The sequence below is a fragment of the Lemur catta genome, chromosome 5 (genome assembly GCF_020740605.2).
Source record: "Lemur catta isolate mLemCat1 chromosome 5, mLemCat1.pri, whole genome shotgun sequence".
Taxonomy (NCBI): domain Eukaryota; kingdom Metazoa; phylum Chordata; class Mammalia; order Primates; family Lemuridae; genus Lemur; species Lemur catta.
This window is the reverse complement of record NC_059132.1, coordinates 97,260,451-97,288,205: the sequence shown is the minus strand read 5'-3', so window position 1 is coordinate 97,288,205 and position 27,755 is coordinate 97,260,451. Positions and strand designations below refer to the sequence as shown.

At 36.2% G+C, this 27,755-nt stretch overlaps 3 protein-coding genes across 5 annotated transcripts in view; 2 read left to right on the top strand and 1 right to left on the bottom strand.

Moving 5' to 3' along the window:
- FGF2 (fibroblast growth factor 2) overlaps window positions 1–8,283 on the top strand; it is a 77,502-nt gene extending 69,219 nt beyond the window's left edge. The window contains 1 exon segment of the mRNA XM_045552640.1: window positions 7,997–8,283. Coding sequence (XP_045408596.1) covers window positions 7,997–8,182 — 186 coding nt within the window. The 3' untranslated portion in view covers window positions 8,183–8,283.
- Window positions 8,284–8,448: 165 nt separating this feature from the next.
- NUDT6 (nudix hydrolase 6) lies at window positions 8,449–26,611 on the bottom strand. Of its 3 annotated transcripts, none has more exons than XM_045552323.1 (5): window positions 26,344–26,611; window positions 21,857–22,060; window positions 17,094–17,149; window positions 13,221–13,275; window positions 8,449–9,043 (listed from the first exon to the last, which is right to left on the bottom strand). In XM_045552323.1, exons 1-5 carry the CDS (start codon window positions 26,579–26,581, stop codon window positions 8,646–8,648), a joined length of 951 nt encoding a protein of 316 aa, XP_045408279.1. In that variant the 5' UTR covers window positions 26,582–26,611; the 3' UTR covers window positions 8,449–8,645. The 3 variants fall into 3 exon arrangements, with proteins under 3 accessions (XP_045408279.1, XP_045408280.1, XP_045408281.1); XM_045552324.1 differs by lacking the exon at window positions 26,344–26,611 and adding an exon at window positions 26,253–26,328; XM_045552325.1 differs by lacking the exon at window positions 26,344–26,611 and adding an exon at window positions 25,272–26,218.
- A 639-nt stretch (window positions 26,612–27,250) lies between these two features.
- The window catches only part of SPATA5 (spermatogenesis associated 5), a 236,264-nt gene continuing 235,759 nt past the window's right edge, over window positions 27,251–27,755 (top strand). Inside the window, exon 1 of the mRNA XM_045552319.1 lies at window positions 27,251–27,446. Within this exon, the coding sequence (XP_045408275.1) occupies window positions 27,311–27,446 (136 nt within the window). The 5' untranslated portion in view covers window positions 27,251–27,310. The remainder of the gene's footprint in view (window positions 27,447–27,755) is intronic.

Here is a 27,755-nt window from a genome sequence, read left to right as displayed (position 1 = left end):
ATGGTATAAATGCATTTAGGTTACTGATTTCTCACTGTTTGAAAACATTTCTGAAGGGTCTTTTCTCTTGTTTTGAAGTTATGAAATATGAAAGTTCAAAGAGTAAATTATAATTTGACTGCCAAAGCCTGTATTTGGAGGCTGCAGTTGAGTAGTTCTTTAAAGCACAATAGACTTCTTACTCAATTCCATAGCAGGATAAATTTTGTTGCTATGAGCAACAGAAGCCCAGAACAAATATTAGGATTTATGATTTAAGTGTTCACAAATTGTAGATTGTTTTAGAAAATTGCATATAGTGAGGTTAATTGTAGTTTTGAGTTTAAATCACCAAACAACCACAATGTTGGCCCTAGTACGAAAAAACTTGACTGTTCATCTGCTAGAAAGTTGCACATTGTTTTCTATATAATGCTAGAGTATAGATCATGATACTCTGAAAAAAAATATCTCAGTAAGTTGTAGAATATAACTTGTGTTGATCCACAATGGTGAAATATGGAAAAATTATTTATATTCTCTGAGGATATTCATTTAATTGCTGTAAAAGTAAAATACATTTTGCCAAAGAATAACTTTCTTAGTTGAAGGGACTTAACAATGAAATGAAATCTACAGTATAGTAAAGTGGGGAAAATAGATTTTTTGAAGGCTTAATTAGTCAGATTGACAATCTATACTGATTAAATTTGTCAGAAAAATACAATAATTGAAGAGGAATGTAGACCATTTTTAAGAGATAAAATACTAGATTAAATGCAAATGTTAATGCCTAATAAGAATTATTGCTTCTTTTAGAACACATTCTTTAAATTTTTATACAACCTATCGATAATTACAAGATTAAGATCAAATTTACTTTTAACTTTGCACAATTTGTGTGTTTCATTTTGTTCTGAAATCGCCAACATTGATACTTACATCATGTCTGTTTTTAATTCTCAGAAGTGTGGTGTAAGCAAAAGCATTTTCAGATTCCTATTGAGCAAACTCCCTTGTAAGCCAAAACTGCAAATTCAAAGTACTGTAAAAGAATAAACAACCCAGTAAACAGAGCATGAGGAAATGGTCATAAGGTTCAAGTCTAAAATTAGGAGTGGACTAGAATTGTCAGGCCAATGCATAAGGAGGGAAAGTGGGGGTGGGGACAAGGGCTGGGGGAGATGTGGGGAGCGGGAAGAGAATTTATTCTATTAAAATAGTTATTATTTCTTTTTGTATTGTGTGAAAAGGCTATTAGTGATTGGGAGGGATTCTAAAGATTATCTAATCCAATCTTCTTATTTTACGGATGAGGGAAGTGATGCCCAGAGAAGTTAAACAGCTTGATCCAAAGATAGAAGTTAGTTAGGGATCAAGGCAAGAGTAGAGCCCAGATTTCTTAGCCCAGTCAAGAATTAGGATAGTCAAACTCCGGGAAAGGACCATCTGGTCTAGTTGCCTTAGGGACCAAGTAGTCCATTTAAACCATATTCTGTATTTCAATTCCTAGTGTGGATTTTCCCTGGTCCTACTTGTTTAGTTCTTATTTAGATTTTTCAGTGTCATTGAATTGTATTTTTATGGTTCACTATCTAAAAGTTTCATTTGTTCATTGAGTTAGCAAATATTTATAGATCACTTACTATGTGCCAGGCACTGATATAGCATTTGACACAATAGATGAAAATCTTTACTTACATGGTATTTACAGTTTGATGAAGTAAAGTGTTATGTGTGTATAAACAAATTATCTGTATTTGGACATAGTAGGGCACAAAAATGAATGACGTGCTTTTATTTTTCATATTACAGCTAGAGTTACCAGATCCAGTTACTTGAGAAACTCTTTTTTGTGATGGTGCTTGTAGGACTAGGGTCAGAGAGGTAATGGGATAGGACAGGAGGGCAGATCCCATAGAATTTTTGAAGGCTATTATAAATATTTTGGCTCCTATTCTAAGAAAATGGAGAGCCACTGTAGGGTCATTTTAAAAAATAATAATAAATTTTAGTTTTAGAATAGTTTTAGGTTTGCAGAAAAGTTGTAAAAATAATAGTGTCTATATACTCTATACTCAGTTTCTCCTATTATCAACGTCCTGTGTTAGTGTGGTACACTTTGTCACAACTAATTAACCAATATTGGTATGTTACTAGTACCTAAAGTTCATACTTTATTCATATTTTCTTCGTTTTTACTTAATGTCTTTTTTCTGTTCCAGGATCCCATATTTAGTCACCATGTTTTAGTCTCCTCTAGACTGTGACAGTCTCTTAGGATTTCCTTATTTTTTATTACTTTGACAGTTTTAGGAGTACTGGGCAGGTATTTTTAGAATGTCCTTCAGTTTGGGTTTGTCTGATATTTTCCTCATGGTTAGACAGGGATTAGGAGTGTTTGGGAGGAGGATCACAGAAGCAAGGCACTATTTTCATGACATCATATAAAGGTATATGCTATCTTCATGATTTATCACTCATGATGTTAGCCTTGCTCACCTGGCTGAGAGAGTATTTGTCTTCACTGTTAGGTTACTTTTTCCTCCCATTTCCATACTGTACTCTTTGGAAGGAAGTCACTATGCATAGTCCACACTTAAGGGATGGGGGGTTATGGTTATGCTCCACCTCCTTGAAGGGGTAGTGTCTACATAAATTATTTGGAATTCTTTTGCGTGGGAAATGTGTCCATTTTGCTCCATTTATTTATTTATTCAATCATTTATATATGTATATGCTCACAGATATTATTTATAGTTTGAGTTATAATCCAATATTACATTATTGATTTTGTTGCTCAAATAGTTCCAGCTTTGGCCATTGGGAGCTCTTCCAGTTGGCTCCTGTGCGCGTTGACATACCCCAATCAATATGTCTGTTTTGAGCACTTCATTATTTTTTGGCCTACAAGATGCTTGAGGACCATCTTGTATATTCCCTATGCCAGCCTAGAATGAGCCATTTCTCCCAGGAGCCTTTGTTCCTTTTATTGGAGAATGGTATTAGAAACCATGATCTGGATGCTGGGTGTGCTTGTTGCTACAGAGGTCTTTGCTTTTAAGCCCTCTCAGCTGACAGAACAAGAAATTTACTAACCTGGCTGTATACACATATCTTTGGTTATTTCTATATTTAGCTATCTGTGTCTATATTAAACTAAATGAATTAGTTCACGCTGATGTCTCCAACCCTACTCTATCAGTACCACATGAATATCTTAGCCTCCCCTCCTTGGCTTGTCTGTAACCTCCCACCCCAACAGTGAGAAACCCGGCTCCCACCATTTCCTAGGATCAGCTTTTCATTTTGTATCAATATCTCATATAAATTTATTTTTTTTGAAATGTCAGAGTAAATTTGATAAAAATAAAAATTAGATAAAATCAGATACCCCCACAAAGGGTCAAACTCCCAGCACCATCTTTAAAATCATTAGCATCATCAGTATCAACAAATGGTTATTGAGCCCCTCTTATAGGACCCCCGTAAGCTGGCTTATGTGGACAGCTTCCAGGGAAACTTTGACGTGTTGGCCCATCACTAACATATAACAGGTTTATATGACTGCCATACATGTATATATCTGTATTCATTTTTTTAGGGTTCATACCTTTTAGAATTGAGAATAATGTTTTATTGAAATTATTTTATGTAACACACTTTCTAGTACTCCAGATAAATGAATACTTTTCAACTTCCAATTTTATAGTTATTGGCATTAGCAAGAGGGAAAGAAAATTACGCAGTGTGTTTGTTGCATAGTAGGTGCTCAATGAATACTTATTATCACTATTTGGATGTCTACTATTCATCTCAAACTCAACATGTGCAAAACTGAATTACTAACCTTTTCCTATAAAGTTTTTCCCCCTCATAGTTTTCCCCATCTCAGTTGATGGCAAGTCCATCATTCTAGAACATAAACTTCAGTGCTGTCCTTGATTCCTGTTTCTCTCACACCGTACATCCAGTCTATTAGGAAACCCTGTTGACTCTCTCATCAAAATATAAGACAGCTTCTTGTCTACTGTTACCTCTGTGATCTGAGTCTCTATTCTCTCTTCCTATATTACTCAATATGCCTCTAACTGGTCTCTCTGTGTCTACTTTTGGCCCCCTGTAGTCTTGGCAGCAAGAGTAATCCTGGAAAAATATGTCAGATCATGCTGTTTTTCTGCTCAAAAGCCTACAGTGGCTCTCTATTTTCTTAGGGTAAGAGCCAAAATATTTACACTAGCCTTCAAAATTCTATGGGTTCTGCCCGCCTGTCCCATCCCATTACCTCCCTCTCTGACCTCATTTCCTACTACTCTTCCTCTCAAGCCCTCTACTTCAACCACATTGTCCTCAAACACTCATGGGGCCTGTGCACTGGCTGTTCTGATTGGAATGTTCTTCTCTGACATCTGGGTGGTTAACTCCTTCACCGTCTTCAAGTGTTTACTCAAAAATCACTGTCTCAGTGGAGCCTGCTGTAACCGTGCTGTTTAATATTGCAGCCTAACCTATGCCCCTACCACTCCCCATCCCTGCTCAGCTTCACTTTTTTCTGCTTGTATTTCTCATATTTTAACATAGAATATTATTTGTTCAGTTATGCTTATTGCTTGTGGTGTCTCCCGAGCTAGAATTTGAGTGGCACAAAGGCAGGGGTCTTTGTTTAGTTTTGTTCACTGATGTGTCCCAGGTGCTTAGAAGAAAAAATATATATACATTGAATGAATAAATGCATTGTTTGAACTGTGTGCTTCCTGTACCCTCAAATTATTCTTAAATCTTAAAAAAAAATCAACAAAATAAAGGAAAATTTAATTTGATGAAAAGGTGTCAGATAGATACATGGACAAAAGATGTCCACAATCTAAGTTACTAAAAGCACTGAGCTTTGAATTCTTCATTTGTTGATGAGTATAATTATGTGAAAAGATTGTTGTGATTTTTAAATGAAATGATATGCATGAAAGCCAGCAATAACCATGAACTTCTCAGCTGTTAGCCTGTATAAAATAAGGCCTTGAAAGCAAGGTACAAGTTGTTACAAGCCCTTAGAAGTCACTTATCCACTTCCTCTGTGATGTTCTTCTGAAGACCTTTTTATCTTAAGTTTGAAATGGTGAACAAACATTGAGAATAGGAAAAGAGCTCTGTAAATATGTTTATAGTGTTTAATAAAAATTATATTGTACCAATTTTTAATAGGAACACTGAGATCACAGTCACTGAAGATGATTTGTAAACTTAGAATGGACAGACTTGAAAATTGTATTTATATTGGGCTGTTAAACATCTGCTTTTCGTAAGAACTGAATTCTGGCTCGACTACTGATTTAAAAAAATAATGCAGTTTGTCGTCAAGTGCAGAACAGTTGTTTCGTAAATTTACATGACTGAACATCCAGCACAGATGCAAGTTTTTCTTCCCTCCACTGTTTTTTCAAAGTTACTAGTAACCTCTGCAAAAAAAAAAAAAAAAAAAAAAGAAAAGAGTTTGTGGGTTCCATGATGTATCCCTACAATGCTTAGTCCCTAAGCATTTCTTTTCTCTGAAATATTAAGAACTGGCTGAAAAGGCAAACATTATTGGCTTGGTAAGTATCCCAGGAGGCCAAGCATGGTAGGGAGTGCCGTCTAGCAAGGTGGGGCATCCGGAAGTTCACAGTGCACCAAAAATGAACATATGATGGCATGGTCTTAAGTTTACCTCTGGAGAATCAGCCTGTGAAGGTCGATGATGACCTTTCACGTTACCTTCATGATTACTATGACTTTTCCTTTCACTCTTTGCTTCCCCTCCACTTCTATTCCTGGTTTTAAACCTGGAATAAGAAAAAGAGAGGGTTTTTTTAATCACTTGCAGTGAAAATAAAGTTAACACCGGTTAACTTCAGTTTACATAAGAAGGGTACTAAATTTCACCCAAGGTAGAATGAAAGTATTGGATTTGAAATATCTACATTATTCTTGGAATATTTGTATTACTCTTATCATACTTGAGTCTTTATGCACAGCACGAGACAGTCCTGTGTATCATATAGCTGGGTCCTGTACAATGTTTGGTTCTCTGTAAGGCCACATATGATTTGTTCGCATCAGAAAGACTTACATGTCTTTATTGGTAATGTATTATATAATGGCAAATTAGTTAAGTTTGTATTTCAATTTTTAAAAATTCAATGAACAGCAGTCAAAATATTAAAACCAAGCAAATATCCAGTAAAATTCTTATCTCTAGAAGCAGATTATACGATCTAATATCATACCCTTATTTTAGATGGCTGAGACATGTTATTTACTTTTCTGTCTTTGCCAGTCCTTTACTTTTAATTTTTGTCATGTTTTTGTCACAGTTTGTGCGATTGTTTGCCTTATCTTGGAACCAAAGAATCTGGGGAAAGGTTCAAGTCTTTTCACTGTGGGTTTTCCCAAACCTGAAGTTTCCTGGATATGAGTAATATAAAAATAACCTAGAATCTGACATACTCATTAATACAAAACCATATATTTATGCAGTATATCTATGTATACATCCACATGTGTAGATACAAATGTGTAAAAATTTGTATGGTTTTCTATATAAGTTTTTCATTCAATTGATAATATATATATAATTGTAATGTAAAAAATAAATGACGTTTTTTCTTTTAAAGTGAGTAACTCTTGATTTCTTCCTTCCCCACGCTAGAGGTCAGTATCATCAGTGCTACCCAGTGAAGTTGTGCTTTTAACATTTCTTTCTTTTTTTTTTTTTTTTGAGACAGTGTCTCACTCTGTTGCCCGGGCTAGAGTGAGTGCCGTAGTGTCAGCCTAGCTCACAGCAACCTCAAACTCCTGGGCTCAAGTGATCCTCCTGCCTCAGCCTCCCAAGTAGCTGGGACTACAGGCATGCGCCACCATGCCCGGCTAATTTTTCCTATATATTTTTAGTTGTCCAGCTAATTTCTTTCTGTTTTTTTAGTAGAGACGAGGTCTTGCTGTCTTGCTCAGACTGATCTCAAGCTCCTGAGCTCAAATGATCCACCCGCCTCGGCCTCCGAGAGTGCTAGGATTACAGGCGTGAGCCACCGCGCCCGGCCTTGAACATTTAAATAATGTGGGAGCCTATTAGTCTCTATTACTTAGAGTATTATTTCCAGGCCCAACTATTTCAAAGTCAGCTATTTTTTCATGATAAATAGTTGAATTGAAATAAAAAGGCAGAGTCCTTTCCGCTCCCTCAAGAAAGAGATTGCCAGAAATCAATATGTTCTATATTACTTATTCCTCATTGTCTATTAGTGTTTGGAAATTGCTAATCATATGTAGTATAATGTTCCAATATAATTTTTGGCATTATATATCATTAATTATTTTCTACGCATTAAACCATTCTTTTTATGCCTTAAAACAACTTTAGCCACTAAAGAAAATTGTTATGCTTCAGGGAATGCTGTTTCTGTCAGCAAAGTATTAACAAACCTCCTTCTTTATCAGAAGATTACACTAGGTTACCTTTCTAGCACTGCTTCACTGAAAACCTGATAAAAGTAAAAATGACCCGATTGGTGACCTGTCTGGAGACTGGGAGGAGTGTGGATGGATCATAAATACCCACTGGAAGCCATAGCTTTGGGCTTCCCTATGTATAGTGTACTTTTTATTACTGGGCGTGTCTCTGCTTGTAGGGGACCCCTGGATACATGTTCATGGGATGTTTCCAGTCTGAACCAGTGTGGTTCCTCTACCATTTGTGTGGTCTTGCTGCTTAACACCTGACCTGTGTGTTGTAGGGGCTGGAGAATGGTCCCGGACTCCTACTGAAGAGACATGCTCGATGCTGTCCTGGTAACATGCGGTGTTCCTGGCCTGCATCCTTCTGCAGGGCTAGTTTGCGTCACATTTTGGCCTGTTGAGTCTTGTTAGTTTGTCCTGCTGAACCCAAGACCACTGCTGCTGGTTGAGCAGATTAGGCCTTGTACTGTCATAAATATTTAATATGAAAAGTATAACAACAAGTAATTCTTCCTTTATTTTTCAGAAATGTGTTACAGACGAGTGTTTCTTTTTTGAACGACTGGAATCTAATAACTACAATACGTACCGGTCAAGGAAGTACTCCAGTTGGTATGTGGCACTGAAACGAACTGGGCAGTATAAACTTGGATCCAAAACAGGACCTGGGCAGAAAGCTATACTTTTTCTTCCAATGTCTGCTAAGAGCTGATTTTAATGGTAGCATCTAATCTAATTTTGTGTGAAAGAGGTAGTATATTTTAGAAATTTGTTAATCAGAGAAAAAGAAAATAAATGTGTACAGCTCAGTTTGGACAACTGGTCAGACAACTTTTTATCCAATAGTAAATATTTAACCATTGTCTCAATAAAGAAAAACAGCAAAATTCTTAGAAAATATGTAGACTTCCCTCCCCCTTTTATGTAGTATCTGCTGTTATCCAGTGAAGCTTACCTAGGGCTACAGTGTTTTTCGTACATTTGCTTTATTTGAAAAGAGGCTTTTAAAATGTGCACATTTACAAACAAATTTTATTCATGGAAATCATATACATTAGAAAATTAGAGTCAGATATTTAATCAATCTCAAATGTTCACTACATCTTATAATATGGCATAAGTTAATCTACCTGTACAATTTACTTACAAATTTTGTTAAACATGTAAATGTGAATTTAATCCATTCCTGGCATAGTTTTGTAATTCTCTGGCAGTTCCTTGTGATACAGCTTATAGAACAGGCCTGTGTAAACTGCTGGAAGTTCTTCCATGGTCAGATCAATCTTGTCAAACCCTTCTCTGTACCCATATAGCAACAGTCTAGCAACTCTGCTGGTGATGGGAGTAGTATTTTCAGCCTTGACCAGGTCATTGAGATCCATCCACTCACATCTTAAGCATTCATGCTGGCAAAAATTTATGGTGAATGAATGTGGCTTTAGGCGGCAGATGATATACATATCTGACTTCCCAAAAGCTCCGGGATTTGTGTGCTGTTGTCGAATACTCAGGAGGGACCTGAATTCTGATTTTATACCAGTCTCTTCAAAAACTTCTCGAACTGCTGTGTCTCCTACATAAAAGAGAGAGGTACGAATCGATAAGGATCACATTTTTAGAAACTTTGTCATCAAAGATTTTCAGTTAAAATAGCATTACATTCGAGGTTCAAAAGCAAAACATTACCCCAAGAAAGTAAAGTTTTCAATACGACTCTTTGCCTTCTGGACATCCTGAAATACCAAAGTATTTTCTTACCATTGTATGTTTAAGAAGCTTTTGAAATAGTCAATATGTTTTTAGCTGCTACTTGGAGGCTTATCTACCTGTACATTGTTAAGGTCACCTCTTTTTAACTTCTCCCTGCTCTATTTAGCAAAAGGTAAAAACAGGTTGGAAAAGTTAAAACATACGTTGCAAAGCCACATTTCATATTCTAAAATATTTCTTCATTATTATCCTATTCCTGATCATCCATCAAAACTGCCGCCTCTTCCTTATAAAAGTTTGTTGAGCTGCAGAACGTATTGAACTATGGGATGATTCTAATCTCTCCTGGTGATCTCGGGTGGGACTCTCAAGCCTCCAGGTCAGCACAGATTCCTTTATAACCATTTTGTTGTTATTGTTCCTCTAGTTACGCTGTCAGTAAAACTCACCAGAGTAATTTTTGACATTTCCTTCGTTTCTTGAGATAAGATTCCAAAAAACTTGGATTCATTGTTTCAACATTAAATGCTGTGGTTGTTTAATAAGAAGTTTAAAAAAAACTTGCAATATATAGAATTTTATAATACAACACAGATTTTTACATTACAAGGATGATTTTTCAATTAAATGAAATTTCTATGGCAGGATTTTTATTGCCATTAAGATATTTTTGTGGCTTTTTCTAAACATCCAGACAGATCCCCTAAATGGACTTTCCCTAATTTCGTGATGCTCTGTCATTGTCTCCCAAAGCATTTATGAGAAGCTCTTAAAAAAGTTGCCTTTCTTGACACCTTTGCTGGGAAGCTGCACTGCTGTCACAAAGATTTTTGTTCAAATACCCTTTAATGCCTCCATTGTTCTTGTCTGTCAAATAGTAAATGATATTTGCCTTCTCAGTAATCCTACTGGTGAAAAATAGGCAAAGAAGAGGAAGTCACAGAAATGTGTCTCAATTCCTGTGTGCTCTGACTGTAGACTGTCTTACTAATCCCCTGGATAGGCTCTTGTTTTTTGTCTAAGAAACAGTTATGGAAAGATGCAAAGCATTTTGAAATATAAGACATTTATCTGCCATTTTTCAGTTACATACTGACTTCCCTTATAATTGAGTTTTGCCCATAGGTTAAACATGGTTAGAAATTATATCTTTAAACTGAACAGATAAAAGAAGAATCTAGGTTAAGAAAAAAAAAACTTTCCTTAATAATAACAATACATTTTAATCTGGCATAAATACATGTTTGTTATTAAATTTGTTGTTAAAGATTGTGGCACTAGTCTTAAATTTTATATAATGCCCCCCTAACTGTTGTTGAAATGTTTATTTTAATTCTTTAAATGCTTTGAGAAATAATTATGGGGATCCTATTTAGCTCTTAGTACCACTAATTAAGAGTTCAGCATTCAGCTCATGAGTCTAGGCTGTTTATTTGTCCTGGAAGCACCGGATGGGGCTTGTAAGCGAATCTGCCCTGCCCAGCAGTCACCATAGCAGGGAACTGAAAATCAGTAGGGCCTGGGTAGTTCTGATCAGTTTAACTTGAATCAGCTTATCATTGACTAGACTGAAAATTGAATGGGCAAATAAGTGCTTTTGTGTCCAGGGTATGGGAGACCCTTTCTACATTAAGATGGAAATCTTCTACCCAAGGATTTCAACATAGATTTAAATTTTTTAACAAGTTAAAGTACTTTATTCTGTTATACCTTTATTATTTTAATGTAATGTAAGCTAAACTGAAATAACATTTACTGTTTTATAGGTTTGAAAAACTAAGAGATTTTTGTTTTTATTTTTGCTGATCAAAGAGATATGTTTAAATATGTCATATTGTTTTGTTTAGTTACAGAACAATAATGAAATAGAGTTTATATTTGTTATTTCTATTTTGTAATATTTAATAATAGAGTTAGGTTGAAATAAAATATAATAGGAAAAAGTTTGCAGAATGTGGGTTTTTCTGGTGTTTCCCTCTGACTCTAGTGCACTGATGGCCTCTGTCAGGCTCCACTGCTTTGCGGTTCTTTGGCTAATACAGGAGATTCTCTCGTCAGTGGTAATGAGATTTTTTAGGAAGGCAGTTTGACCATTTTAATCTTACAGATACCTTTATACTCTTAGGGTATTATTTTATACTAAAGCCTTGAGGATTGCATTCTATTTTATATATGCCCTCTTACATTTTTTTAAACACTATGGTAAGAACGCTTCATTTACCTAGTATTTTCAAAGGATGAGGGATTTCAAACAAATGTGTTTCCCAGTTAACTAGTATTTACTATTTAAGAGCCAATATAAATGTTTAACCATTTGTGATGACAGTATCCCTAAAGTATATTACATACTTTCCTAAATACAGGGTTTAGAAAATAATTTCAATAATTCTTAGATGATTTGGCTTCATCAAGAATATCCATTATTTTGTACTGTGTTACAAAACAGAAATGCCTTCATATACACATAGTCTTTCAGACCTCTACTGTCAGTTATCATTTCTAGCTGCGTTCAAGGCTTTGTTAATTCTAAGGCAAAGCTTTAATTTATATAATGCCTAGGAAGCATGGTTAATGCCAACTGCAGCTTTTTTTCTTAATTCCACATGACTGAGGCATACATATGATCTCTGAGTTGTTGTGACAACCACAAATACTTTTTAAAAAGTGGTGAATTTTTAATTATCTGGACTTAAAGAAGGATCTGGAGTATACTTAAACATTTGGCTTGGAAATGTGTTTCTTCATTTACATCTAAAAATAAGTATAACTGAAATTCAGAGGATCCATAAAAGTTCAAATGAAAACAGTCAATTCATTTGAAAAGGCAAGATTCATAAGAGGAAGTTAAAGAAACCTTCTGCAGACTGCTTTTTGCCCAATATGGATTGGGTAAGGATGCAAAACATAAGCTTAACTAGTTCATACACTCACATGTCACATATGAATAGCGTGAGATAATTAGGTTGTAGAACAAACGGCTGCCTCTTTCAGCACTTGCACCACTACAAAATCATCTTTTATATCAACAGAAGACTTACATAATCTAAACAAAGGCCAGTAAGTACCTAAAACCAAGATTTGCTATTGAGACATCTAAAAGCAATCAGGTTATTCATGAATTGTTAGGAGTTGGCTATAATAAATGTGTATAGGGCATTTTGATCTATTCAGCATTAAAAAAATAACTTTCAAGTATATACACATTTTTAAATAAAACATTTAAAGATAATTTAGAAAATTGCCGTAATATAATTGGGTAAAGAGAATAGGGGACATGCATGTTAAGGAAAAGGTCATGGAGAAATAATAGTGGTATCAAATGAATTGCCTATTGATTTATTATGATGGAGATTGAATTTGATCCAATGGCTTAAGGAATGGGTAGGAAAATTTAGTTTCCATTTTTCTATTTCCTGTAAACCAGTGACATAAATAATTCTTAGCTTATTTCATATTTCTCTGTTTTAAATATTGAGCTAAGTAAGTTGTATTAGGGGGTTATTTCTCATTTGAGACATTCTCATATATTTTACTTTGTTTTGGCCTCCTATTTAAAATAAATAGTAGATAAAGTTTTCATAAAGAAAAGATTTCCATCACCACTGTTGTACAACTGATTTATTATACTTATTTCAAAGTTCATTTAAAAGTTATTCTTGATGCTTCTGTGATGGAATGGTCAAGAATTCAATTCCAATAGCAATTTTAATCATATCCAAAATAACTTTTAATACTAAAATTTACTGATGTATATCCAAAGCTTCTCCTTTTGAGAAAAATTAATCTAGAAGCAGTCATAAACAGAAGAATAGGTGGTATGCTCCTAATATTATTTATACTAATGGAATAAGTTGTAATATTAGAAATTTTGCTGTTAATTTTATATCAGCCCTGATGATATAAAATTTCTCTGAAATTCTCTGACTTAGTGCGAACAAATTAGAAAATTTAAATTCAGATTCTAAGCTATAAAGCAAGAAAGTAAACACATGAATTTCTTCAACATTTCCAAGCCAATTAAAAATATGTAAGATACTCACCAATATCTTCTCCAGGCTCTGACAGGCCTCCTGGAAACTTCCACATATTTTTCAACTGCAGTATATGGTTAGAAAATAAAGTTAAAGTAACATTTATTCACTAACACACACACCCACACTAAGACTCTACAAAATCCATCCATAATTGGTTAAGGTGGTTGAGAATTTATTTTTGGTAATTGCATGCAATTTTTTTTTAGCTGCCTTCCCCCTCCTTCCTTTCTTCTTTTTTCGGGGAGCTGGTGACTGATGAAGTCTTCTCCCACTTTTTTCTTCAGGAAATAGAAGTAGTTTGCTTTGGTTAATGTGATAAATTCTGTATGAATGAAACATTGGAGGGAAACATCTACTGAATTTCTGTATTTAAAAAATTTCGCTGCTAGTTAACTATGAACAAATAAATAGGAGAATCTTCAGATGCTGCTATAAGTAGGTAATACAGTATAAATTTAATCACTAAAGTATGCTATTTTTAATTTTCACATCTATTTCCTGTATTGTGTTTTTAACCAGATATATTACTCTTAAGTTTTTATTGTATGTATTAATGATTTTATGTAAAAATGTAATTGCTTTTCATGGGTAGTGTGAATAAAATTGATTAGTTTGTGTTTAACTGTCTACCATTTCTTTGTGTTTTCTTGTCTACTATTTCTTTTTTTTTTTTGGTGGGGAGGGGCAGGTGGGAAGAACTGATCTTGGAATAGGGATAAATATAGAAAAAAACAGATTTAAAATAACTATTAGATGACAAGGGACAATATTCTTATGGCTGATGTGATTATTTTTTTCTTGTTAGAGTTCTGTTATATCCATCACGATGACAAAAGCTGAAGAATGATTGAGAAATTATAACATATTCATAAGAGAGCTGTACCTTTGGCCAGTACACCTTATACTCTTCATTCATAAAACAAGTTGTGGACCTTTTACTGGTGTTTTGTGACCCACTCATTTCCTGGATGAATGCTTCTTAAAGGAATGTGTCACTTCTCAGCTATGCTAGGTTGGAGACAAGTGGCATGGTTCCCAGAGTTTCCAGAGACTGTTCATTATGTGGGTACAGAATTCAGGCTTTCCATTCTTCCACATCTGGCTTAGGCTTAACATTAATTTACATAGCATATTATGATTGCCTTTATTAATGTAGAACTATATCTCTATATCAATGCACTATCTTTTGGGTTCCATTTTGAAATAGTTCCAGAAACTTTGTTTCTACAACAACTAGGCAGTCTTTTGTTGATAGATGTTGGACTTCACCACCATAAATTCTAACAAAAGAAATGTTACAATGGGGCAGACAAACACTTCCTAAAAACAATAAAAGTCAACTTTTAAAATATTTACCTAGACTTTTAACTATAAATGATTGGAGATTAACTGTTTATATAGGAAATCTGAACTTACTTAGAAAGAGGAAAATGCTAGATATAAGGATTGAAAATGGCTCATACAAATTTGATTTTGATTATTTCATGAATTAAAACATATATGGAAAGAGTAGAAATACTTTTACACTAGTAAGTAGTTTGTGACATTTTCTAGCTCCATTAGGTTCAAAGAGTTTATTTTTAAAAAGCGTAAGCCTGAGTTCTAAGAGGGAGGTAGAGAGGCCTAAGTTATGTGGTTTAAAAAACCTGGTTAATGTTCTAGATATGATCAATAGTGAGATAAGCATGTCTTCCCACTTTTTCTTTCTTTATATTAAAATATAATCCCATTAACTGGGTTTAGCAGTATGACAATAACATTAAAATGCTTGCTAATATACAATGAATGCCTACTGTGTTCCAGACTCTATGTTAAATATTTTTATAAAAGTTACATACATTTAAATTTCATAATAATCCCATGAAAGGCTATTATTGTTCCCATTTTAGAGGTGATGAAACTGAGTGCATAAAAATGCTTAATAATTTGCCTGGGGTTACACAGCCAGTATATGATAAACTCAGGGTTAAAATCCAGGCCAGGCTGGTTCTAACCCTCTTTTAAGAAATTTAAAAAGTTGATTTGATATTTTCTCACTAATCCTTAACTACTGTCCACTCTTTTTTCATATACTTTTTGATCTTTTCCTAAGACTTAATGGGAACATTCTAGGTAAATCCAATCAGAATCCATATCCTTCAGAGCTTGTGAATTTGGAATAAAATCTAGTTTGGTGTCAAACATCCTTATATCGACCTGTTGCCTGTGAGTTTCCCATCTGGAATCTTCTGATTGGCATGGGATTTATTTCCTAGCTAGTAATTTATTATTATTCTATCTTTCTAATATATTGTTTCATGAGAAAAAAATTACTGAGGATGGGTTTTGAAAATTCAGCCTTTTTGAATCTGTGTTTTTTGTCTTTGTTCTTCCTTTCTATAAAAGAAGACAAAATTATCTCTGCTTCAAGTGTAAAATTCCATGATCTATTTTTTCCCTAATCTTAAAAAAAGAACTTTCCACTCTCTAAAAAAAAGTATTCTTAAATGTTCTTGTGCGTGGTTGCTTTGTTGGGTAATCCCTCCCTGCTTTGAGTTCATGAGGTCATTTAGTTCCTTAAGCATATCTGATTTTTACATATACTACATAAGGTAAAGGATCCTTTTAACTTATAAAAATATGTGATTTTAAACAGTATTTAGAGTAGTTCCATCATATTTCAGAATGGTGAATGGGTTGACAAATTTTCTTACACATTTGCCAATTATAAATATGTGTGTGTGTGTGTGTGTGTGTGTGTGTGTGTGTGTGTGTGAGTGTGTTTGTAAGTAAATGGAAAATAGAAGACAATGTGGATGAGGTAAGGATGGTCTCATCTCATCTATTACTCTGCAATCCTTTGCCAGTGGTAGGAATTGCAGCCCCAAAAATACATATTTCGGGTATTAACAAAGGGTACATTTTCTAATGCATTTTTCAGAGATATTAACAGAATGTTAGGATACCTACTCTGTTAAAGCAATTTCAAGTTTAATAGCACTGTTTTTTAAAAAACTTGTCTTTAAGATAAATTCAAGTTTATTTTAGGGCTTCTAGGATGGGTGAAAAGGAATGAATCATTTTCTCATCCTTTTCCTTACTGTTTTCCCAGCTCCACAGACATTCATTATAGAACCTTCTCTGGGCATGGCTACTGAAATCCTGAGCAGAAGTTGTGTTAAACACAATCCCCAAAAGACTACTAATTTCTTTCAACCATATCTCAAGAATCTAGAACAAGAGGACAGACCTGCTAAGCCTCTTCCACTTGGTTCTCTTATATCATGTGACTTTCTTTTGCTGCCTTTACTCCAACTTGGTGAGATGCTAGAAATTTGCTTATCTTTTATTTTCATTGTTCTAGTCTTTAATGCTACTATCACTTTGTAGAATTCAGGCCTACTGTATTTAGATAAATCTCACTAGCTACAATATTATCACTGTTACCAATGAGATAGAAACTATCAGAGTGTCTTATAGGTTTATTCATTCATTCAACAAAAATTTATTGAGTGCAAGGTACTAGCCTTACAGAAATTAATATATAATATAGCAAACCCAGTCATTTTCTTTATCCCTGCACCATGTATTATTCTTAATAATGCTTATCCCACCTTACATATTATTTATTCATTTTATTATTTCTATCATACACATTTGACTTCAGGCTCCAAATGTAGAAACTTTGCTTTGTTCACTGATCTGTGCCCAATGCTTAGAACAGGGCATATAGCCTTTTTGGTTTAAATAAATATCTATCTAAGTGATCCATAACTGCTTAGAAACAACTTTAAAAATATCTTTCTATAACTCCTTAGGCATATCAAAATTTCTACATTTTATTTTTCTCTATAAAGAACTGAACATTTGAAAAGCAATTTGTAAAGCAGAGCAACTTACTTTATTTCGATCTTGTACAACCAATATTTTTCTAGTATTTTCATCAAACACAGCTCCTGATGGGAAAAAAAATAAAAGATAATTGAGAAGTATTGATTTCATTCATCCTAGACTCCTCACACACTCTTTATCTGTGGTCATCAAAATCATACCAATACTTGAAGCCTCATCAAATATAGGCTGAGCATTCCTTATCCAAAATGTTTGGGACCAGAAGCATTTTGGACTTTTTTGGATTTGGGAAAATTTGCATATACATAATGAGATACCTTGGGGATAGGACCCAAGTCTAAACATGAAATTCATTTATATTTTATATACATCTTATACACATAACCTGAAGGTAATTTGATACAGTATTTTTTTTAAATAATTTTGTGCATAAAACAAAGTTTTGACTGTGACCCATCACACAAGGTAAAGTGTGAAATTTTTCACTTGTGTTATGTTGGCACTCAAAAAGTTTCAGATTTTGGAGCATTTTGGATTTTGGATTTTCAGATTAAGAATGCTCAACCCACACCACCTCATCCATGAAGACTTGTAAAATCTCTCCAGCAAGAAAATGATTGCTCGGTTGTCCAAGCTCTTTTAACAATTTAGAGTACCTACCAATGATGGTTCTAGCGTTTGCTAACTTGTAGGATAACCGTCTGCATAAACTTCTTCTCCAGATTATCTATTCCTGATGACACATAGTTGAATAACTTTTTTATCCTTTTATAGTATTTAGTGTTCAGACAATTCTAAGTACTTATCTTAGTCCATTTGGGTTGCTATAACAAAATTCCACAGACTGGGTAGTTTATAAACAACAAACTTTTATTTCTCACAGTTCTAGAGGCTGGGAAGTCCAAGATCAAGGTGCCAGCAGACCTGGTGTCTGGTGAGGGCCTATTCCTCACAGATGTCACTTTCTAGCTGTGTCCTCACACAGTGGAAGGAGTACATAAGCTCCCTTGGGCCTGTTTTATAAAGGTGCTAATCCCATTGATATAAACTCTGCCTTCAAGACCTAGTCACCTTGCAAAGGCCCCACCTCTTAATACCATCACGCTGGGGATTAGGTTTCAACATACGAATTTTGGCGAGAAACAAACATTCAGACCATAGCAGTACTTAAAAATATTTATTGAATAAATGGACTTCTTCATGTTTATTTTTATTCCTTGAATCACTATACATAGAACACAGTCTGCACCCCCTGACAATCCAAATCCCAAATATCTCAATATTCAGTTCAAGACCTCCCTGAAGCCAATTAAATTTCCTTGCCATGTATGTACACAACTTTATAACCTACTAATATATTGCTTTGGAACGCTTCTTTATTTTATATGTTTTAAATTCTAGTTCATTTCTTTCATTTATTCATTCATGATACACATTGAGTATTCTCTCTCTCTTTAAAAATATTTCTCTTTGGGCAATCCTGGGTCAAAAATACAAATGACACTTCAATTATTTATATTAGGTTTCTTTAGATGCTATAATTTAAATATATTTGTATACATAATATGAGAAGATATTTTAAAAAAGATACTTTCTATACCTGTCCATGTTTTCAGTATTGATTTCCTATATGTAACATATATAGGTCTTATATCTATTAATTGAGCTCCTATCATGTTTGAGGCACTTTTCTAGGTGCTGGGGATATAGTGGTGAACAAAACAAACAAAACTCCCTATCCTTACAGGGCTCACATTCTGGTATGTATGGGGGGTGGTGCCAAATAAATAAAAAATAAATTATACAGAACACTAGAAGGTGATAAATGCTAATTTATCTAATAATATAATTGGACTTTATAAGGAATAGAATGCCAAGGAAACCTTAAATTTTAATAATTTGTGATTACTCAAATTGAGTAATGACAATTCTCTAACGAATTCACTATAAACATGAGTACCATAGCACAAAGGCAAAATCAACACCACTAAAACACAATTTGAGTGACCCCTGCTGGTCACAATATGAAAGTTAAGTAAATCCAAGGATACTGGGGATTAAATAGAGGTTCTTATATTATTATGATTAGTCCGGCACTGTGCTAAGTGCTTTATGTACATCATCTCAGGTATAAATCACAATAATTCTGAGTAATATCATTATGAGTGCCTGAGTTCACACAGGCCTACGAGGGACTGACAGCCAGTCTGTCTGTATTCTAAATAGGCACTCTTCTCACGTCGTGATGCTACAACTGCTCTCTCATTTCCTTCCAACCATTCATTCAAGAAATGTTGAGTATCTACTTTCTGAGGATATAGTGGTGAACAAGATAGATAAAATATCTGCCTTCATGGAGTTTATATTATCATGGAGGAGATTAAGCACGTGCTGTAATTTCAGACTGATAAATGCTATAAAGAAAAATAAAACTGGATAAAGGGACACAGAATGATGGGATTGGTGTGTGTGTTATCGGGGGACTCTATTTTAGATAGGAGGGTGAGGAGATTTTTCTAAGAAGGAGACACTTGCGCAGAAACCTCAGCTGTAAAGAATTAGATAAACAAAGCTCTGGGGAAGCACATGGCAAGAAGAGGAGCCAGCAGGTGTAAAAGCTCTGGGTCAGGTAAAAGCTCTGGGTCAGACAAAAGCTCGCTGGGTTTGAAGAAAGTAAGAAAGCCATAGCTCACTCTGTTCCAGCCATACCTGCCTTCTGTTGTTTATAACAACAAATGGCAACTATTTTCTCTCCACCTTAAGAAAGCTCCACACCTTTCCAGAACAATTTCTTGCATTACCTTGTCCCGATCCCCAATAACCCTTTCAAATTCTATTAACAGTTATTCTTCAAGACTGGTCAAGTTCCACATTTCCCATTCCCTGAACTCCTGTGATACTACTAAACTATAATGCATAACATAGTATTATACTTAGTTATAAACGGGTCCTTCACAGGCCACTCTATACATATATTACCAATTTTGTAGTAATAACTGAAAACTCTACAAGTCTATGCCAATGAATAATTACTTGTATGACTTCCCAATGAAGTGTGAAGCTATCACCAAATTATTGAGTAGAATCTTTTGAAGAAGAATTGAGTGGAAAGTTTCTGAATGTCTCTACTTGCTACGGGGCAGTAAGACCATGGAAAGAGAAGACATTCTTAGATATCTTTGAACAACTCCTTTAAAAGATTTCAAATGTGAAAACTACCTTAAAAACTCTTATAAATTATATAAATGCAAATAAAATTATTAACTAAATTAATAATATGTATTATTGCTTTCATTTATTAAGGCCATAAGTATTCCTTACTATTTTAGTTTTTGTGGAAATCTAAGAATTTCCTTAATCCTGGTTCTTAAGAGGTGGTACTGAGACCAGCTGCAGCAGCAGTAGCAGCAGAAACAGCCAGAGAAATTGTACAAATTTTCGGGCCCCACCCCAGACCTACTGAATCAGAAACTCTGGGGATTGGGCCCAGCATTCTAGTTTAACAAGCCCTCCAGGTGATTTTGATGCAATCTACAATTTGAGAACCCCTGTCTTAATCTGAAGGGAAGTCTTTTCTCAACTTTCCTATGTCTCTGAAGCTAATCAGTAACTTCAAAATTCCACTATATATTTCAATTATGCTATTTTAAACAACTATTTGGCACAATAACTTAATGTAAATGTCTTTAAGAAGTATTGTTCAAATCATTGAAAATTTTTGTTTGCTTTACCTTAAATTCAACACAAAGTTATCTTTCACTTCACAAATTCACATAATTTGTGCTAATGTTTTACTAGAATAAATTTATTTCCTGATCCCAATTCAGTGTTACTATTTCAGTAGTGAAGTTTAATTATCTGTGTAAAACATGTTCAAGCACATTTGTTGGAAAACTAAACATGTTCTCTGTGCTGCCATCTGCTGATTCATAAGGCAAACATCATCTATTTAAAAGAATCATGTAAAATAAATAAAATAAACGCACTATGTAATAGTCCCAAGGAAGAGTAGTGCCTCTCATCTGTGGTTTCACGTTCTGTGGTTTCAGTAACCTGAGGTCAACCATGGTATGAAAATGTTGCATTACCACTCTTGTACTTTGGGGCCGTTATTAGGTAAAATAAGGGTTACTTGAATGCAAGCTCTGTGGTACTGTGACAGTCCATCTGGTAACCAGAGAGCTATTAAGTGACTGAGAAGTGGGTAGCATATACGTTGTGAATGTGCTGGACAAAGAGATGATTCACATCTCAGGCAGGACAGAGCAGGAGAGGGGGATTACATCGTGCCACTTAGAGGTGCGCAATTTAAAACTTATGAATTATTTTTTTCTGAAATTTTCCATTTACATTATAATGCCTATGTCATTGACTTCACTTCATCTCATCATGCAGGCATTTTTATCATCTTGCATCATCACAAGAAGGGTAAATATAGCACAATAAAATATTTTGAGAGGGACCACGTTCATATAACGTTTATTACAGTATACTTTTATAATTGTTTATTTTTATTAGTTACTGTAATCTCTTATTGTGCCTAACTTATAAACTAAACTTTATCATGGGTATGTTATGTATAGGAAAAAACATGTCGTGTACAGGGTTTGGTACTATCTGCAGTTTTGACATCTACTGGGGGTCTTGGAATACATCCCCAGTGGATAAGGGGGGGACTATTGTTATCATTTAATCCAATAACTCATTCCACATTAAAAAAAAAAACCAAACTAGCTGTTCAGCTGTGAGAAGCAAGAAATTGGGTGAGCCTCTAAAAAGTTAATGCTGGTTGTCCTGAGTTTGAAACTGACCTGCAACTCCTACTTGATGTGTAGCATATCCTGGTAATCTGCTGGGCCCTTCTTCCAGCCACAGAGTCAGCGTTGAAGAATCCGATTCTGCATGGTGAAAGCAGAAGCCCAGGGAAGCAGCGGGGACAATAAATCGGCTCTGGAGGATGGGAATGTGCAGCCATACAGCTATTCTACCTTCTGATCTCCATTGCTGTATTGCAGCTAAAATGCAGGAGACAAAAGTCTGTAAATATTTTTCAGTGAGACAAGTGGAATAAATTAAAACTCACCTCAGGGTGTCTGTCACCTCATGGTCCAGGAAGCCATCTTTAAGTATGTAACTCTCTGGAAAAGGATCCCAAAATGTTCTGTTTATATTACCAGCATGGGAACTACCTCGTTTTACCATAATTACCACCTTGTTTATATGATTTTTCCATCAGACTAAATTTCTTGAGAATAAAGTCAGTATAGTGCTGACTTTATATCCATATCATCTAAGATAACACTTGGCACATAGTAAGTGTTCAATAGTTGTAGAATGGACAGATAAACTGATCTAAACAAAACAAATTGAATGCTGTTCCTTTTAACATTCTGAAGTTTAATCTTAATAAATGACTATTGTGGACTTCTGTTTTCCTTTAAGAGTTCTCTCATAACTTTTTTATTTATAAATTTCAAGGTGGTTAACATATAACTAATTCTTTTAAATTAATGTATGCTAGTTCTAGAAATTTTGAAAATAAAGAAAAATAGAATGAATAAATCAAAACCTCACATTTTATTAGCACAGATAAATTTAAAATTTTGATATTTTCCCATGATTTTTTGAATTAACATTATACCATATATATCATATGTCTTTCACTACATATTATATTTTAAATATTTTGCTATGTCTTTGAAATTCTTTTAATGAATATGAATGTCTAATGACTGCATAGTTTCTCTCATATAGGTATATGATAGGCTACTTAACCAATCTTCTACACTTGAACATTTAGATTGTTTCCAATTTTTCTTTATTATAAATAATATTATGATAAATGTAACAACAAGTTTTCTGTCTTCGAGTTCTTTAAATCTGCCTATTTTCTTACTTCAGATTGAGCCAGGGGGAAAAGATGCTAACATTTGAACCTTACAAAGTTCCAGAGATGCTTTATATACATTATCTCATTAAGTGCTCACAACTGTGAAAGACAGTTATTATTACCTTAAATTTATGGGTGAAGAAATGAATATGTCACAGTTTTAGAGAGTTTTCAGAGAAACTTTTCAGATCAATTTCTTCAACCATCATCTAAATCATAATAATAACCCTGTAAAGTGTGTGTTCGTGCACACGTATTTGGAGGCTTGATTCTCTATTTAATTAATTAATTTCCTTTGCTTTCTCCCTTCCTCAGCTCTGCAGTAAGACCCTGCCTGTTAAAGACCACATTTTCTGCCTCTTTGAAAGTCGTTGTGCCTAGCACAATGACAGGAACATGGGACCTTAAGACTTGTTGATTTGACTTAGCCTGCAATGAGGCTACGGATCAGATCCTTCTCATCTTGTTCTCTTTCTCTGATTAAATGTTTTTATTAATAAAATTGAGGTATGATTACATAAAGTGAAATGCATAAATCTTAAGCATACATTTGATGAGTTTTCACATATGCCTACCCCCCTAACTCACACTTTGATTAAGCTTATAAAACATTTCTATCACCCCACAGAGTTCCCATGTATTCCTTCCCAGACAATCCTTCCCATCAAACAAAAAAGATGAAGTTTCCAAAGGTATTGTTAGTTGCTGCTGTTTTATATCTTTACACTCTCTGCGTTGGAGACTCCATTCATTCTTACTGCTTCAACTAACACCTACGTAAGGGTGACTGCCCAGTCCTGACCTCAGTTAAGGTCAGTTGCTCTCAGACATTTCCTGAAGGTTTCCACTTCAGACTTCACAAAGTATGTGCAAAACTGAATCCTATATCCCATATTAACCTCACTTACAGGCTTCTTTATTGAACCAGTGCTTGCCAGCTTAGAATTTTTAATTCCTTTTTCTTTTTCTCTAATAAACATTATTACTTTTTCCTCCTCTACCTCCCGTATTCATCCTTCAAAGTCCAGCTCATATACCTTATCTTTGACAAAAATCTTTCCTAACCACTGCTCATGAGATCTCCATTATGTAAATTTAGGATTACTATGTCTTCATTACCTAATGATATCTCTTCCATTATCCATTTTTTCTAAACATATTTAATATTCTATGTACTTGTAATCCTCCAGGTTAACTATATATATTATATGTGTATATATATATATTTTATATATATATATATTTTTTTTTTTTTTTGAGACAAGATCTCACTCTGTGACCCAGGCTGTAGTGTGGTGGTGCCATCACAGCTTACTAAGGCCTGGAACTGCTGAGCTCAAGTGATCCTCCTGACTCAGCCTCCTCAGTAGCTGGGATTACAGGTGCCCCCACCACGCCGGCTGGTTAACCTGATATTATGCACTGGGGCTCAGTTCATATTTATTAAATGATTGGCTTGCCTAAAGTCACATAGCTAGTAAGTGGCATAGCAAGGACCAGAACCAGAGCTATTTCACCACTACTACAGATATACTGTATGTGAAACTAACAACCTATTGCCTGCTTATCCATCTAACTTGGAAGTTGTCCATAATAAACAGGAACCCTAAAAGAATAGTGGACTAAAAGAATAGTGGACACATAAAACTATTGCTAATACATTATACACAATCAATTTACTTGAACAGAGATAGACTTCCTATCAGGCTTTCTTCTCAGATTTTGGTTCTCTTTATAGGCACTACCATTTGGTTAGTTTTATGTGACTCTGTTACAACTGAACTAGCAGTAGCTCTTAGAGGTAGCATAGTGCAGTAAGAACAGACCTAGAGCCAGGGGAAGTTACTTTATTCTCTCTGTGCCTCAGAACTGTTATCTTTAAAATGGGCATAATAATAGTTATCTACCTCACAGGGTTGTTATGAGGATTAAATGAACTAATATTTGTAAAGGTTCTAAAACAGTCTCTAGCACTTAGTAAGTGCAACAGAATTTGTTTTATTAAAAAATATAAAAGTTTATGATACTTCAGCATTTACAAATTAGTTTCATCTTTCATCACATCTATCCAGTAATTAAGGTTGGCATTAATTCACATAAAACAACCTAAGCGGCCAATATTTTGAGTGGCAATTTGCTTAATGCCATGTGGCAGAACCTGGGGACTTGAACCCTGGATGTGCGACTCCAAATCCAAAATGCTTTCTGTTTTACCATGCTGACTGGGGGAGTGCTCTGATCACCTGTTTGGTCACTGACAAGTATCAGTGTGAAATAAATACCCGTGCCTACCCACCCATATCTACATATATCAGAAGATAAACTGATTCTCTTACTGATGATATTGTTGGAATCTAAGTGGACTTGCCAGCAATTATTCACAAGCAGGAATGAAAATCACGCGAAGAGCTAAGAAGTTTGGGAATGAGGATGATTAAACAATAAAATAAGTAGCTTGATTATATTTACGGATTTGCTCACTGGCCGTATTGCTCGATATGATAAAGATTATTTGAAGTTTCTTGTTAGTGTGAGAGGATTTTTCCATAGCTGAATTTCCACGCCATGTCCTCAATTAGATTATATATAAGGCTCTCAAAGGCAGTTTGAAAAACAGGCTGCTCCACCCGATCACAGATTTCTCCCAAAGTGAAGGCTCCTCCATCCAAGCTTTTTTTCTTATCACTGGGCTCAAGGTTCAAAGCCCGTGGAGAGTTTTCTTATTGACTTGCAGACTGAAGCCACCCACCACGTGGCCTCCCTGGTTAATCATAAGACTTGTTGCTCTATGAGCTGAACCAAACTTCAGCTCTTGCCCTGACAGCTCCTGATGGGATTTGTGTACTAATGTGACCACTAAGAACCTCTCTGGTGCACTGATGATGGTCCACCACCTGCATTCGAATGTTAAGACAGTTTTGCTTTGGGCAAAGTCCCTGGCAGAACCTAGGCTCGGTAAAGGATAGTAAGTAATAACACAGCAATATTAACAAACATCTACTGAGGGTTAAATATGTGACAGACACCGTGCTATGAACTTTATAGGCATCATCCAAATTAACCTTCAGCAATCCCATGAGCTCCTATTGCCCGAGTTCATGGACGATGAAATGGCGGTTTACAGAACTTGCCCAACGTCATACATTTGTGACTAAAGAGAGGACTAGAAACCAGGACTGCAGATCCAAAGTCTGGGATCTTTACCATTTCACCCAAACACCTCAGAGACCTCCCAGAAAAGGGCGGAAGAACTCATGGGAGAAAACGGGACCGAGTCAGGCGAACCTCGCCCCTGCCCCCTGGGCTCAGTACTTCACCGGTGCACACAGCGACTCGGGGGTGGAGACGGCGGTTATTTCATTAAACAGGCTCAGGAGCCCGCGAGCCTTTCGCCCCAGGCGCACTTGCCCTGCAAGCCCTTCAGGAAGGCGGCGGCGTCCAGGCGATCCAGCGCGCCGAGCCGCGCCAGGCGCACGGAGACGCCCCCGAATCTGTCCAGCTCGCCCCGCAGCTCGCACGCTCCGACCGGGGGGTGCTGCGCGCAACCCTGTCCGCCCGAGGCCCCGCGGCACCCCGCCGAAAGCCTGGGCTGGCAGGCCCGGGCCAGCACCGAACGCCAGTAGCCCCACATCGGCGGCGGCGACATCGCCTTCCCGGCTTATCCGCTGCGCCTCAAGTCACCGCTCCTCCACGCTCCCGTAAATTTTAGAAGAGTGCCACTTCTCGGTTGAACAGGGTATACTATTTCACTATAGTGCTGCCCGCCAGCCCCTGTCAGCAGTTTGCCCAGCTCCGGTTAAGCGGAGCCACTTATTTTGTTAGCTAGTTTTGTGTTGTTTTGTTTTGTTTTTTGGAGACAAGGTCTCGCTCTGTCGCCCAGGCTGGAGACCAATGGCCTGATCACGGCTCACTTGCAACCTCAAACTCCTGGGGTCAAACGATCCTCCCTCCTCAGCCTCCCAAAATGCTAGGATTACCGGCTTGACCCACCACGCCCGTCCTGTTAATTAATTCAACAGTTGTTTGCTTAGGGATGGGAAGGTGGGCGGATATGCAAAAAAAAGACCTGGGTATTTTTTTGGAATTTATAATTTCCATGGCAGTTCTGTTCACCGAACCCGTCTTCCTTTGCAGATGTCAGAACCTCCGCAACCGCTTTAAAAATCGGGGTTTCTAAAGACGCTGCCCGCAACCCGCCAGCCCTGTCGCTCGCCCATCCGCGCGCCTGCCTGTCCTCCCGCCCTGCTGCGCTCCACTCGGGAGATTACGGCGCGGAGGCGGACCCTCGCTGACTTCTGCCCCGGAAGTTTTTGGGGAAGCGCGCACGTTGAGCTGGCTTCGCCGGGGCTGCCTGCGCCGGGGCTGCCTTCTGATCATGTCTTCCAAGAAGAACAGAAAGCGGTTGAGCCAAAGCGCGGAAAATGGCTCGCCGTTGCTCGCGGCTCCTTCGGCTGGCTCAGACTTCGCGGCGGCAGCCGGGACTCTGGTGGTGACCAACTTCCTAGCAAAGGGTAAAGAATTCCGTGAGGGAGACCCGAGGCCGAGGGGACGCCGCCTGAGGGGGGAGGATCTGGAGGTGCAGGGGCTTTTGAGAGTTTGGCGTGGCGTAGGTGTGGGAGCGCGCGCAAGTGTGTGAGGCTCACGTATGTAAGAAGCATGTATAATACATGTGTAAGTATGCAGGTGTAGCCGCGCTGCGTTAGAGAACTCAGGCAGGAATGGTTTATCCGTGTTAAGTCGTTTCTTTTGTGAGGTGTTTTGAATATTTAAGTTGCGTTTGAAACAGTTTTGTCTTATTGAAGATTAACGACATACTTAAC

Bases quoted from the DNA above. Each gene is read 5' to 3' on its own strand.
- NUDT6 (XM_045552323.1), bottom strand. From the start codon at position 26,581: ATGTCGCCGCCGCCGATGTGGGGCTACTGGCGTTCGGTGCTGGCCCGG. The intron at 22,061-26,343 runs GCAAGTGCGCCT...CCTGCATTTTAG, and splicing joins CTTCCTGAAGGGCTTGCAGG to CTGCAATACAGCAATGGAGA. The intron at 17,150-21,856 runs GTCAGTTTCAAA...TTTTCCCATCAG, and splicing joins ACATCAAGTAGGAGTTGCAG to GAGCTGTGTTTGATGAAAAT.